Consider the following 12,984-nt stretch of genomic DNA (forward strand, 5'->3'; position numbering starts at 1 on the left):
TTCAAGCTACTACAATAGGAGAATGTGCCATTGGCATAGAAACTCAGCAAGATAGTCTACGTATTCTCCAAGACAAGCACCACCATATGTATGAAGCTCTTGTGAATACAAATGGGGATGAATGCTCGAATACTATCGATGGTGAGGTCAATAGTGAGAAATAGAATGAGTTCTTCAATGACCACATTAATTATTCTTGCTACAAACAAAGTTGAAAGCACTCATCCTCGGGATTCGGTTGAGGTTACTTATGAAATTTTGGCAGTAACACCTCTGATTAATGAAGATGAATGAAGAACTATCGAGAAGAAAAAGAAAACTAAGAAGCACATTCAACGATCTCTTGGTGAAATTGATGATCCCACTCTCGCCATGATGAAGGAAATTTTCTCTTTGGCTAGAAAAAGGTTAAGCGTCTTGATGGTTATATTAAAGAGGTTTGGGATGAGCGAATGGGCCAGGCATTTGTTTTCATCCATTGTGGAACTTTCTTCCGAGAGTTTGAGAAGGCCCAAAAGCACATTTCAAAAGATCACCCAATCTTGGCAAAACAATTCTCGAAAGAAAAGTAGGAGGAATGAGGTACTTCTAGTTAGTAATGATGTACTTTGAATAGATTTGGTGTTAGGCTTGAGGCCTTAGAACTTATGTTTTTGTCGAACCTCTTTCTAATAACTATACTCTTAGAGAAAGTATGTATGAGGATGATGCCTCAAGAACTCCATATATAACAAGTTGATTATCAATAAAATAGGTGGGGTTAGCCTTAACCCCCTCTTAAAAAAAAAAAATAAAATAAAAAAAAATAAGTTTTTAACATTTCTTATTTATAATACTTTCTCGTGTACTATTAATTTGAACAACTAAGAACTTTATATTTATATAATAGGAATTGCGAGGAATTGGAAAATTGACATCCACTTGAGGCTTACGCTTCGCGTCATTAGCTAGTCAAACTCCTCGCGCCGCGCTTTCGCATTTTAAAACATTGCTTAGGACCATTGCATTTTAATTGTGAAAGATGGACCACTGGTTTGTTTCAATTGTAAGCTTTTTGTAATGTCCCTTTTTATAGATTTCGTTAGTTTTAGCCTCTTCCCTCTTTCTTGTATAACAGCTATGCAAACTGTCCTAGGAATTTTATCAGATAACTGAAGAGAGCGCAAATGTAACAATTAAATCAATAATTCTATGTTCTAGCCCCTACATCCCCTTGATGAGCATACTAGCATTCCTATTTTACATACTACAGTCCTATATGAGTTATCAAATGGATGCTCCATGTAGTTGCAGTGTCATGTACGCATGAAAGTTTTCAGTTCGGCGCTTGTGAACATGTATCATAAATCTACTCTCTGTACATGCTTCAGTACATACGGCTGTAAGCTCCCATACCATTCTGATATTGTTGCACCCCCATATGGCCTCGGCTCCCATCCCTAGCATATTGCTGCCACAATAGTTGCTCATCCACCAACATCCTCTGCTTCTGCTCTATCTCGGACATTTGCACGTACGCTGGTGGTGAGACTGACCACGATGCAGAAAATGGATCAGATGCTCCCAATGGAACACCAGTGCCAGAAACGGGGGGTGCTGGCAGTGCCAACATTGCCTGCTGCTTCCCTGTTGAACCTAATGCGACACTACTAGCACTTCCTGTGGCTCCCCAGGCTTCACGGAGTGTCATTGAATTGGATTGCTGGTACACAGCCTCAAGCGGAAGTCCATTGAAGCCACCTCCAGGTTTTGCTTGCTGATTATCTGAAGTACTAGATGAATGAACAAATGATGTCTCCCAATTCTGTGTATCTTCTGAAGTAAATGCAACCCACTCCGGCGTTGCATTCTCAGTCGTTCTTGGAGTACTAATATCAATCAATGCTAGAGCCAACTTGTTTGTTTGTTCTTCATTTTTCACTTCATTATCTCGTGGATCCAACTTATGAGTTTCTTCCTTAGTGCTATTTTGTTTCTCTATTCCGTCTTGTTTGGTCTCTTCTTTCTTTTCTTCGGGATATTCTTTAGGTGGTGGTGACGCTCGGATGCCATTGGTAGCCCTGGGCACCTTATCTTCAATAGATTTTCCTTCCGTTTTCAATCCTATGTTCTTATTCACTCTTTTACCTTGTGCCAAGGCCATCTTATCTCTTACGACTTCGTCCATCATATCAAGCTTCTTTTGTTCAATTCTATCGACTTCTGGATACTCTGAAGACCTGGCTAATCCCGTTACCTTGCACCACCGATAGAACGCTTCAAGCTCATCGAATTGTTTCGACATTCTGTTGAAGATGTCAATCACCTTCATGCAGTCGCGGACTTCTAGATCCATGAACCTCTCGATCAAAATATTCATTACTCCTGTTGCATCAGAATATATCTGGAAGCTCTCCTTCACTATAGGGTAGAGGGAGGCTAGCACAACTCGATTAGTCTTAGCGGGTCCTGTCAATTGGCACACTTGAACCTTGAATACATTTTTTCTTAATAAATTTGCCACAGCCAAATAATGAAAATGATATTTCTATTAAAAACCGTACATCCTTTATATGTCAAAACTTGCCTGTTGGTCGACATGCCAAAAATCGCTCAAGGAGCTGTTGCAAGTGCTGAGCCCTAGTAAAAACGTGGTAAATCTTCATGTCACGAACAGGGGTAGTTGGTACCGGGGACGATCTCTTCCTCATTATGAACTCTTCTTCGTCATCCTCACCTAATAATCCATGTCTTCTACGTCTATCATGCATACGAAACTCAAGTTGTTCATCCAAGTACAATGCATATGTACGCACATATGCAGAGAAATCCCAGGATCCAGATTTTGTACCATCGCGAAAATCTGACATGTTGAGCAAACGTGTACCTGTTCATTAAGCACAGTGAGTGTTAATTTACCTAGTATGACGTTTGCATTCTTTTCGCTGTTAATGATTACATTGCGAATTTACAACCTTACTAAGTAAGATGTGCAAAAGCATATTGGAAATACTTTTTGGCATCTCATTTGTTCCAACTCGAGGTCAGCCTAGAAACTTATTTAGCTAGCAAACAGTGATTTGCATGCCATATTAAGTTGGATCGCAGTGCACACCAATGCAGCTTTCACCATTCCAGTGTAGGCACATATACCAGCAAACAATGCCGGGTAGTTAGTTGAATTGAAAGTTGTGATGCCGTCGTAGGAACTTTCTCTATTTTGTTATTTCTTCTTTAACAATTTTTAAACTTTCTGACGAATATAATAAAGTATTGGGGTTATTACCTTGCTCAAACACAAAATAAAACATGTACTGCATAATCCAAAACATAACAAGAACAAGAACAGTACCTCTTCTGGTAGCATAGAACATCTCTTGCTCATAACTGGGATCACCCTCTGAGAGCAGTCTTTGTATCAACATAAGCGTCTTGAGTGCAACTGTCCAATTGTTTGTTTTGTTCAGTCGTTTTGATACTGCATTAACGCATGAACTAACATGGGATCTTGAACAAAGTGTCATTGCTGTAATCTCTCTTATGTACCTCTCATCTGCTGGATACTCTTCGTGTCTTGTTGCCTTGAGGATTGCAACATCGAGGTCAGCGGAATAATTGCTATGAGTTACCTTTGCTAGGCTGATACTAGTCCTGTCCTTGACTGCCCCAATGGCTTTACGCAACTTACTTGGAGCCATCAAAATAAACTATTTTTGTACCTGACCGGGCTAAATTTTAGGATGAAGAAGTTTGGCTGTTCGTTAACGAAAAGATGAACAGAAACACTGCAAATATAAACATTATAGTGTCAAGAAATGTGTATATTTATCAAGAGCCAAGACGATGGTATGATCAAAGCCGCGCACAGGGGAAAATAAATGAATAATATGAAATGAATGATGCACAATCAGCAAAAAATATTTCTTAGGCAAACAATAATAGGTGTGAATAATGAGATAAAGATGCTAAACAAAAATATTTCATCTTGATCATGAAAAAACACTTCATATAACGAAAAAAAATATTTTAGAAGAGAATGAGATAAAGATGCATACCTATTGCATAACAAATAACATTTCTTAGGCAATGGATTGTAAAGGAGAGTAGGAGACCATGCAGGCTAAGCTGACATCATCTATTCCTATGTTTCTAAACATTCAATTATCCTAAAAATAATTAGAAAAAGAAAGATGAAGAGAAGAAAAATATCTTTTTATGTTTAGCTCTTTCTCCTCCTCTCTATATTTCCTCCCCCTCCTTTTACCTCCTTCCTTTCTATTTTTCTCTCTTTTGATGAGACCATAAATTACGCCACATTTTGATTAGCCTTAAGACATCCAACTACTTAGGAGGAAAGTTAGGGAATTCATTGGAGCCAGTTATAGGAGAGTGTTCAAGTTCGGTAGTGCCGTTTTTTAAACTAATGTTGTTATTATGTTGACATAGTCAGAATCATTTGACCCATCCATTTTTCTGATTTCTTACCTGCCTTTTGATTTTGATGTACTAATTGGCTAGATAAACTTAATACTTCTATGCTATAGATATCATATTAACACTCAACCTGTTCGGAAAGGGGGGAACTTCTAATTATGATTCTCATGCTTAAAGACTTTACGTTAGAAGCCTTTTTGAATGGAGAAGAGAAGATAATATAACTACAGGTCCACAGCTATAAATTGATCACCTATGCTACGACGTATTTAAGTAACGATACCTCTCAATCCTTCTAAGGACGCAATTTGTTCTAGTCATTTGAACCAGTTCAACGTATTATTACTTGCAGATAAAGTAGACCTACGTTTACTAAGAATACCACATTCTCTTGTTGTCCTCAACTGAAATTGTAAACAAAGTCACTTGCAGGTAGCTGGCTATTGCATGATTGGATCCCATTGGTGAGATACATACGTTGTTGGAGAGTGTTCCTGACCCTAACAGGGTGCAGATTTAAGCTAATTCTCACAACCGAGTGTAATGATTGAAAATAATAATCAGTTTGTGTCGTGAATGTGGACTGTAGTCTTAAGCTCCAACAAGGTAGTAAATAACCCATCAGCAACTACGGTTTACACAATTACACACAACAGAAATAATTTAATCATCTAAAATAGTTTGGACAGGAATTGCAATAATTTGATGTCAGGTATAATTATGGACCCTAAGAGATAATTGGCTTTCCAGGTATACTAGCCAAGTCTGACTACCATTGAAAAGAAAAACACCCACATCAACGGTGTGACCACACCAAGGAGAAAAATAAAGGTTAACCCACTGCTGCCACATACAGCAGGCTCCTTCTGAAGCTCCTGTCTGGGATATTTGCATCCATAACAACACAGATAAAGGAACTCCCCCAAATTTCCTGACAAAGCTTCCTCAGTGCACCCACACCTAACAGTCACCTCAGCCTTGACACGAATGGAGGAGCCATCAATGTTTGGAAAGAGACTACTGCCCTTGGATCCCTTTCCTGCATTCATAGGAGATGGATGCTCTGCAGCTAAGGCAGGACGGGCGGGGATGGAACCCAACAGGCATAGAACTCTTGAATTAACTCTGTGTTGTTCACCTGGAATGGAACACGACAATAAAACAACAACCATGAAACAACAAAAAATTGCAACACCTAGCCAGAAACGACAATAAACCAGTGAAAAAACCTGTTAAACCCTCGGCTGCTTTCAGAACAAACCAGAGGTCACAGACCTTTTACCATGGATTCTACACAAAAAATGCTAAGAAATCAAGATAGCAAAATGACTGAAAGACATCAATCACAGGAATGCAGTCAACACAAGTATAACTGCATCACAAGTATGACTCCACTGCTCCATTTAGAGTCGATCACTTATTTTCAACTGTTCCTTCATCCACAACAAAAAAGCTAGTCCCTGGCCACAGAATATCTTTAAGTGAAGTGAAAGCTACCTCTAGCCGATGATTGTGGGCCATATGTGTTTATCCTTTCCACATTTCCACCTGAAAGCATCTTGGGAGTTTTATTAGCATCTTCATTTCCACAGACAGTAGTTCCTCCAAACCCGTTACCTTGAAAGTACTGCAAAATCAGAATCAGGAAGAAGTCAATCAACCAGAAGGGAGCAGATTAATACAGTCAGACTGATCTTTTAGAGAGAAAAAAGAAAAAGAAAAAGAAAAAGAAAAACGAGATGTGCACTTCAGAAAATAGGATTCCATGAAACGCAAGAAAGACTTACATTTGGGGGAACGCCAGAGCGATTCTCAAATACACCCGAAACCCCATGAAGCTTAGAACTAGAGGATCCATCCCCAAATCCAGGGAAAATAGCATTTGAAGAAGCATATGGAAACGAGAATCCTTTCACACTATCAAAATCCCTATAGCCAAACTGATTGCTTGATGGGATATTCTCAGAATAATTCAATTCCACCGGGTATTTCGCAGGAATCTCAAGATCATTCAACCCAATAGCAAATAAATTCTCCCTTGGAAATGGACTGTTTTGAAGACCACTTTCCAACTCTAATCTGGAGCTGAAGTTGTCATACTGGATGTGCTTAGGACCATCCCCATGGATAGGGTACTTCATAGGACCATTAAAGTCATTCAACTCCAAATATACTTCATCATCCCCTAGAAGGGTTTGACCTAGAATGTATTTGTCCTTCACGTCAGTGGGACTAAAGGCAACAACTGTCGAAGGCTCTGCCCTGACGCCGAGGTCCCCCAAGCTACCAAAGATATCACAGCCATCTGGTGGTGGAGCTTCCACATTATTTTCTTGATTCAACAGCCAGGGGATCTGTTTGTTAAATCAACAGTATACAAAATAAGGATGCTGTCAAAGGTAATAAAACAGGGAGAAAGAGCGAGACTGATAATTATCAAGGGTGTGCTCAACCAGGAAAATGATTCCACAGACCAAACACAGCACAATGTTTAAACTGAAATGGAATAGAAACTTATAACATATTATGGAGAAAACAGAATAGGAAAAGTTAGCTACTGCACTAGCAATACAAATTACCTCATTGTTATTATTTATAGTTTGAGACATGTCATTTTCATCACCCAAAATTGCCAACAGGGAGTCCATATCGTCATCTTCTAATACGAAGGGAGGTTTCCCACTTGCATCATTTGATGCATTTTTGCAAGGAGGCTCCAATGACTCGCATGTCTCACCAGGAATGAGTGCACTATCTTCTATGACAGCATTTTTTTCAGTATCTAGAACACTTGACGGGGAACCACTTTCATTAAGAGCTAGAGGTGCCAAAGAATTGTCTATCAAGTCATCCTCCCATTCTTCCTCCTTGAATGGTGCTCCACGTTGTTCACCATTTTTCGGTCCAGCACCGCTTTTCTCAAAGATTTTGCAAAGTACAAAAGAATCCTGTATGATAGAACACCCAATGCGAGTTAGTTAATCAGACACCACTCATAACATCACAAGTAAATATAAAGACCGAAGATAAACAGTGTCACATGTATATGACTAGAAATTGCCCATGACGAAGTCACAATGTTTAATTTGGTATGTCATTTTAAATGTTAACGTACACATATAATAATTTAATTTGATGTACGATACCCGTTTAAATTGTTTTGGCTTCTTTCAATTACTTTGTTCAAATGATCGTGTACAACAAAACACGTCATAATTGTTAGCATGTATATCAATTAAATGCCCAAGCTTCCAAACAAATTGTAATATATGTTTCAATTATATGTCTTCTCTAATAAAATTCAGATTTGTGGGATACCAACCATAGAAAGTCGACCAATATTCACAATAGGTATTCAAAAATATCCTACACCAAATAGAATAATAGTACCGTGTAAAGGAAAAGACTCTTACACGTTAAGCCTAAAATTCTGGATAGAATGAGAGATCTTATTTCCTTAATAGTTGCGACTTAGCATAATTATAGGGCCATTAATTATGAATTTGTATCCTATTCAAACTTTGATTGTTTTATTCCCATTTGGAATCCCACAATTTTATTAGATTTGGAGTCCTAAATTATTTGTATACATATCTTGAGGCATTAAATTAGATCTAAGCTATAAATTAACTTTGGGAGTTTCAATTAGGACCACTACTTAACTCTCAAATTTCTCGAGATCAGTCTTCTCTATTATGTTGGATTGATTCTACATGATCACACATTCCTCTACGACCAGAAAAACAGTCAAAGCACGTACAATCTTTAAGAAAACACTTCTGTTTTACAGCAACAGCTTCATATATCTCGAGAAGACTGATCTCGATACATATATATATGACATTATACATTACAAACAAGTGACTCGAGTATATGCTCTATGTACTTTGTGCTAATGATACATATCTCATTTGACAGCGATATAGAAAGACTGCTTGCAAAATATGTAGTATAGCACTTAGCAGAATCACATACTCTAATATTAGATTAACCATAATACAACAATTTAACTTGACAAAAACAGGTCATAAACCAAAGAAATATAACTACATGCAAATTTGAAACAAAGTCTTACTTGTGAGACACCGGTGTCAAACAATTGCTTGACTTCAAGTCGATATTCATGCATAACCCAATTTGTCCTATCTCCTCGCGGTGCCCTTCCTAAATGGAAAATCAGTGTCTTCTTCATCCCCACAGTGTCTGGGCCATTACAGATGGTTCTATCTCTACCAGTCGTCTTCCAATATCCAATTCCAGTGGCACGATTAGTCCTTGGCCCATTGTTATATTTTCTGTCTCTTGGACAAAAGAAGTACCATTCCAGATCCCCGCTTCTCAAGCAAGATTTTTCTGCATAAACAAAACAAAAAATGAGTTCAACACAAAGTTGAGACTACTAACTAAAATAAAGTACCAAGAAGCTTCATAATTACCAGGAAGATCCCAAGGAGCAAACTTGTACAGGTCTAGCTCGACAATAGCTTGAAAACGATGCGATTTTCCAAGGACTTTCCTCTTAAGATAGTACAGAACCAGTTCAACATCAGTCGGGTGAAACCGAAAACCAGGAGGGAGTGTTGTTCCAGTCATGAATATTCAATGTCCAAATAATATCTCTTTTTGTATGTATATCCTTTTCAATGCCAAATAATTATTTCTTCCAATCCAATTACTTGTTTTTTTGTTCTTTTTTTGTTTGCTTACACTAAACTATCTATCTACAAAAGTAACCAAGATCTCGAATAAAAAGAATGGGTCAAGTCCAATGCCGGAATAATATTCGTTGGGAACACCACAAACGACCACGGTTCATGAACAAGAAGTCACACAAAATAAGCCACTGACGTTGGTTGATGAGTCCATCAACAGACATTTGACGCAGCCTATAAACAACAAAGGAAACATATAACACATTATAGAATTCATTAAACCCTAAATCAATTTCAAACCCTATTAACTTCAAAATCCATATATTCGAATAACCAACACATAATAAACAAAACCCCTAACCTAATTTCAAAATCCGAAACAAAAAGTAAACCCTAGAAAATTTTCTTAAACCCTAGAAATTCAAAATGTTTTTTTTTTTTAATATAAATAAAATTAAAGTTATATTTACCGTACCCGAAATTGTGACGGAGAAGTGAACGCAAAGAGAGAGAAAGGGAGAAGTGGCTCGGCCCGAGAGAGAGAGAAAGAACGAGTGTAGAAACAAGGACCGAGCTGGAAAAAAAAATGTGGAATGAGAAAAGAGGGAAGCGCGAATCAAGGGTTTTGGTATTTATATAGGAGAGGAAATGAGTGAGTGACAGCTCTTTGTTGGGGGTGGTGGGTCAGTGAAACTTCTTCCTCACTCTTTTCTTGGGCTTTTGTTAATTGGGCTGGATATTTGCTAATGGGTTAGAGGCCCATTTCTTTAGTGGCTGGTCAATTTTCATGGTGAAATGTTGGATCTGTGACGGTTCTCAAATAATATATCGCATATATATTGAGAACCATCACAGATCCAGTAGTTCATATGTGGAGACGCCAAATATGTCAAAAGATAATTAAACAAAACCTAGAGTAATAATGTGACGCGCTAGCCGACACATTTCATCTATAATATTCTATCGTTAACGGAATAACACCCGACACAATTATTAGGTTTGCGATCAATTTACCTAATATTGTGTCGTTATCGATGTTGATAGAAGTACATTAGGTACGATTGCCTTTGAATATTCAACGATCGTGTTTGAATATTAAACAAATCAAATGGTTAGGGTGAATCAATCATACGGAGGAATAGATTTTTTTTGATTGCCATGTATATCCTTCTCTTTTGTCCCACATATATATGTTACATTTGTGGCAATACGGTTGTACTAGTAATACTTGGCGAAGCTTGGCTTCCATGCATAAGATTCCAATTGTCAGAAATGGATAGGAAAATGCTAGGGCATGTGGAAGAATTTTGCTGTAAATGTCAACAGGTTTCATCAGTGCTTCTTCTCTACTTAAGTTCACAAAAAATGTGAAGAACCCATCATCAACAAAAACCCAGGGAGAGGTACGGTCTAGTCAGCATGTCTGCTGTTTCAGTGGAGCCACTAGTTGTCATAGTAGGTGCTGGTCCTGCAGGCATTGCAACTGCAGCATGCTTAAAACGGCATTCCATTTCTAGCATAATCCTTGAAAAAGAGTATTGCTGTGCTTCTTTGTGGAAGAATCGAGCTTATGACCGATTGAAACTCCATCTTGCCAAAAAATTTTGTTCATTGCCTCATTTCCCAATTCCATCTTCTGCTCCAACATTTGTTCCTAGAGAAGGTTTCATCCAATATATGGATTGTTACGTCACAGAATTTAAACTAGAACCTTTTTTCGGTCGTTTTGTTAAATCTGCCACCTATGACTCTTCCCTTGGGAAATGGCTAATCGAAGCGAAAAACACAACATTAAATAAGACCGAGACCTATACAGGTGATTTTTTGGTCGTTGCTAGTGGAGAAAATAGCAAAGGGATCATCCCTGAGCTTCCTGGGCTTGATAGTTTCCCTGGTGAGACTATCCACTCAAGTGAGTATAAATCTGGGACGAACTTCCAGGACAGGAAGGTCCTTGTTGTTGGATCTGGCAACTCTGGGATGGAAATATCTTATGATCTTTCAAAGTATGGGGTTGATACGTCAATCGTAGTAAGGAGTCCAGTGAGTCTGCTCTGTACATACTCCTTCATATATCTCTTTCTTTATGAATTACAAGTTCTTGCGGTCTTAGTTATTACTTTAGTAGTCAACGGACAGAGTCCATTGCCTCTGTTTCTTATTTACAATTGTCTAATTCATATTTTGCATAGAATTCATTTTGTTGAAGTTCTTTCAAAGTTTCAATCGGCTCAAGCATATACGCGTAGTGGAGGATGAAGGTTGGTAGGGTTTAGAGTTCTCCATTGACAATTGACATAGTTGAGAAAGTAGTCAAATGCATGTTTATTTTCCAACGTCTAAGGTCATAGACTCGTAGGCAGGTGGCAAAAATATGGCTTGCAAAGAACAAGTTTATTGGTCTAAATTTTGTCATTTTTAGACACCGTTGACAAATTAAGACACCATTATCACGTGGAAGAATCTTAAATCTGCGATCATCTTCTAAAAAAAAGAAATATAAAAAAAAACACAAATAGGGAATCTTTATAATTGGTCAAGAGTCAAAGATAATTATAAGTAGTTAATGAAGTTATCTCCAAATTAATTAGGGAATATTCTGATAATATTTTGAATGAAATATAGCATGCAATGTCATATTAACCAGCATTTTTATCCAAGTAATTTAAACTGTATCCCTATTAACTTATTTTTGGTAATCTAATTACTGTGTGCAGTGCCACATCCTAAGTAAGGAAATGGTTTATGTTGGAATGACACTGATGAAATTTCTTCCAATGAGTCTGGTCGACCATTTGATTATGATGTATGCGAAATTTCGGTATGGAGACCTCACCCAATATGGGCTCCATCTACCGGAGCAAGGTCCATTTTATCGTAAATTTGTAACTGGAAAATCTCCAGTTATTGATGTAGGCACTGTGGAGAAGATAAAGAAAGGAGAAATCAAGGTAGCACAATCTTCGCACAGGATACTCCTAATATAGTTCTACGTTACAATGTTACATGTCTGTATGTAAAATAATATATACAAACTCTTTTTAAACTCACTCGATATTGGCTAGATCTTCCCAGCTATAACAAGCATCAAGGACGGTAAAGCGACGTTTGAAAAAGGTGAAGAACAAACTTTTGATGCCATGATTTTCGCGACTGGATATAAAAGCACGACAAATTCTTGGCTTAAGGTAATTAGTCGTCTATCAGGTCTAAATCAATCACTTTGTTAATTTACACCAAATTACTCTCGCACTTTTCTGCATATTTATGAGCTTGAGCCGACGGAATCTTCATTTTGCAGGACTTTGTTTATATCCTCAATGGAGATGGCATGCCCAAAATGAGCTTTCCAAATCACTGGAAAGGAGAGAACCGTTTATACTGTGCCGGATTTTCAAGCCGGGGACTGGCTGGCATTGCCATGGACGCTGAAGCCATTGCAGATGACATCAAAACTATTAGGAATAATGCCATTAAAATTATCAATAAGTTGTTCTAACAATTATTGTGTTATGTTCGTTTTAGAGATCAACCATTTTTTCCTTTCATTGATAATGCTAGTATTAGTAAGTGTGTGAAACAATGAACTTTTTTCTTAGTAAATAGAATTTGGTTGGCTCACTCCTATCCATTACCTAATTCAATGCTACACGCCTACACTACATGCATATACAGTTCTAAAGTTCAATAGAGTAGGTAACATGACCAGTTCCTTGGTGGCCGGCTACCACCATAAAATTAACTTTGAAGCTTCGATTCAAATGTGAATTCTCACCCTTAAAGACATGATAAATCGATCATGATCGTTGAACTTTGATGCAGCATAATGTAGAATTAGAACTTCTAAATGCTAGCTACTTAATTGCAGCTGATATGTGGCAACAATGTAGATTGTTTGGAAGGAAATTAATACGCCAGA

The 12,984-nt window shown here is 37.8% G+C and overlaps 3 protein-coding genes across 6 annotated transcripts; 1 reads left to right on the plus strand and 2 right to left on the minus strand.

Annotated features, from left to right (window-relative positions):
• Positions 1–1,126: 1,126 nt before the first annotated feature.
• Positions 1,127–4,149, minus strand: LOC147490684 (putative clathrin assembly protein At1g03050). 2 transcript variants are annotated; one of them, XM_086565172.1, is made up of 4 exons: positions 4,035–4,149; positions 3,332–3,764; positions 2,567–2,866; positions 1,127–2,448 (listed from the first exon to the last, which is right to left on the minus strand). In XM_086565172.1, exons 2-4 carry the CDS (start codon positions 3,675–3,677, stop codon positions 1,367–1,369), a joined length of 1,728 nt encoding a protein of 575 aa, XP_086421298.1. In that variant the 5' UTR covers positions 3,678–3,764; positions 4,035–4,149; the 3' UTR covers positions 1,127–1,366. The 2 variants fall into 2 exon arrangements, with proteins under 2 accessions (XP_086421298.1, XP_086421299.1); XM_086565173.1 differs by lacking the exon at positions 4,035–4,149 and having other exon boundaries at positions 3,332–3,421; positions 3,526–3,728.
• Positions 4,150–5,056: 907 nt separating this feature from the next.
• On the minus strand, positions 5,057–9,682 carry LOC147490685 (uncharacterized). 3 transcript variants are annotated; one of them, XM_086565171.1, is made up of 8 exons: positions 9,541–9,682; positions 8,850–9,299; positions 8,489–8,766; positions 6,993–7,361; positions 6,201–6,767; positions 5,911–6,040; positions 5,643–5,703; positions 5,057–5,551 (listed from the first exon to the last, which is right to left on the minus strand). In XM_086565171.1, exons 2-7 carry the CDS (start codon positions 9,004–9,006, stop codon positions 5,681–5,683), a joined length of 1,524 nt encoding a protein of 507 aa, XP_086421297.1. In that variant the 5' UTR covers positions 9,007–9,299; positions 9,541–9,682; the 3' UTR covers positions 5,057–5,551; positions 5,643–5,680. The 3 variants fall into 3 exon arrangements, with proteins under 3 accessions (XP_086421297.1, XP_086421295.1, XP_086421296.1); XM_086565169.1 differs by lacking the exon at positions 5,643–5,703; XM_086565170.1 differs by having other exon boundaries at positions 5,057–5,703.
• Positions 9,683–10,348: 666 nt separating this feature from the next.
• On the plus strand, positions 10,349–12,662 carry LOC147490686 (putative indole-3-pyruvate monooxygenase YUCCA10). The gene is made up of 4 exons (XM_086566725.1): positions 10,349–11,108; positions 11,783–12,016; positions 12,131–12,253; positions 12,367–12,662. The coding sequence occupies exons 1-4, from the start codon at positions 10,485–10,487 to the stop codon at positions 12,562–12,564; spliced, it is 1,179 nt and encodes a 392-aa protein (XP_086422851.1). The 5' UTR covers positions 10,349–10,484; the 3' UTR covers positions 12,565–12,662.
• The last annotated feature ends 322 nt before the right edge of the window (positions 12,663–12,984 follow it).

Source organism: Coptis chinensis, chromosome 6 (genome assembly GCF_015680905.1).
Source record: "Coptis chinensis isolate HL-2020 chromosome 6, ASM1568090v1, whole genome shotgun sequence".
Classification (NCBI taxonomy): domain Eukaryota; kingdom Viridiplantae; phylum Streptophyta; class Magnoliopsida; order Ranunculales; family Ranunculaceae; genus Coptis; species Coptis chinensis.

Coding starts and splice junctions, on each gene's coding strand:
- LOC147490684 (XM_086565172.1), bottom strand. CDS start 3,677: ATGGCTCCAAGTAAGTTGCGTAAAGCCATTGGGGCAGTCAAGGACAGG. Junction 2,867..3,331: donor GTTCTATGCTACCAGAAGAG/GTACTGTTCTTG, acceptor CTTAATGAACAG/GTACACGTTTGCTCAACATG. Junction 2,449..2,566: donor TTTGGCATGTCGACCAACAG/GCAAGTTTTGAC, acceptor GCCAATTGACAG/GACCCGCTAAGACTAATCGA.
- LOC147490685 (XM_086565169.1), bottom strand. CDS start 9,006: ATGACTGGAACAACACTCCCTCCTGGTTTTCGGTTTCACCCGACTGAT. Junction 8,767..8,849: donor TGCTCCTTGGGATCTTCCTG/GTAATTATGAAG, acceptor TTGTTTATGCAG/AAAAATCTTGCTTGAGAAGC. Junction 5,552..5,910: donor CCCACAATCATCGGCTAGAG/GTAGCTTTCACT, acceptor GTTCCATTCCAG/GTGAACAACACAGAGTTAAT.
- LOC147490686 (XM_086566725.1), top strand. CDS start 10,485: ATGTCTGCTGTTTCAGTGGAGCCACTAGTTGTCATAGTAGGTGCTGGT. Junction 11,109..11,782: donor CAATCGTAGTAAGGAGTCCA/GTGAGTCTGCTC, acceptor TACTGTGTGCAG/TGCCACATCCTAAGTAAGGA. Junction 12,254..12,366: donor CGACAAATTCTTGGCTTAAG/GTAATTAGTCGT, acceptor TTCATTTTGCAG/GACTTTGTTTATATCCTCAA.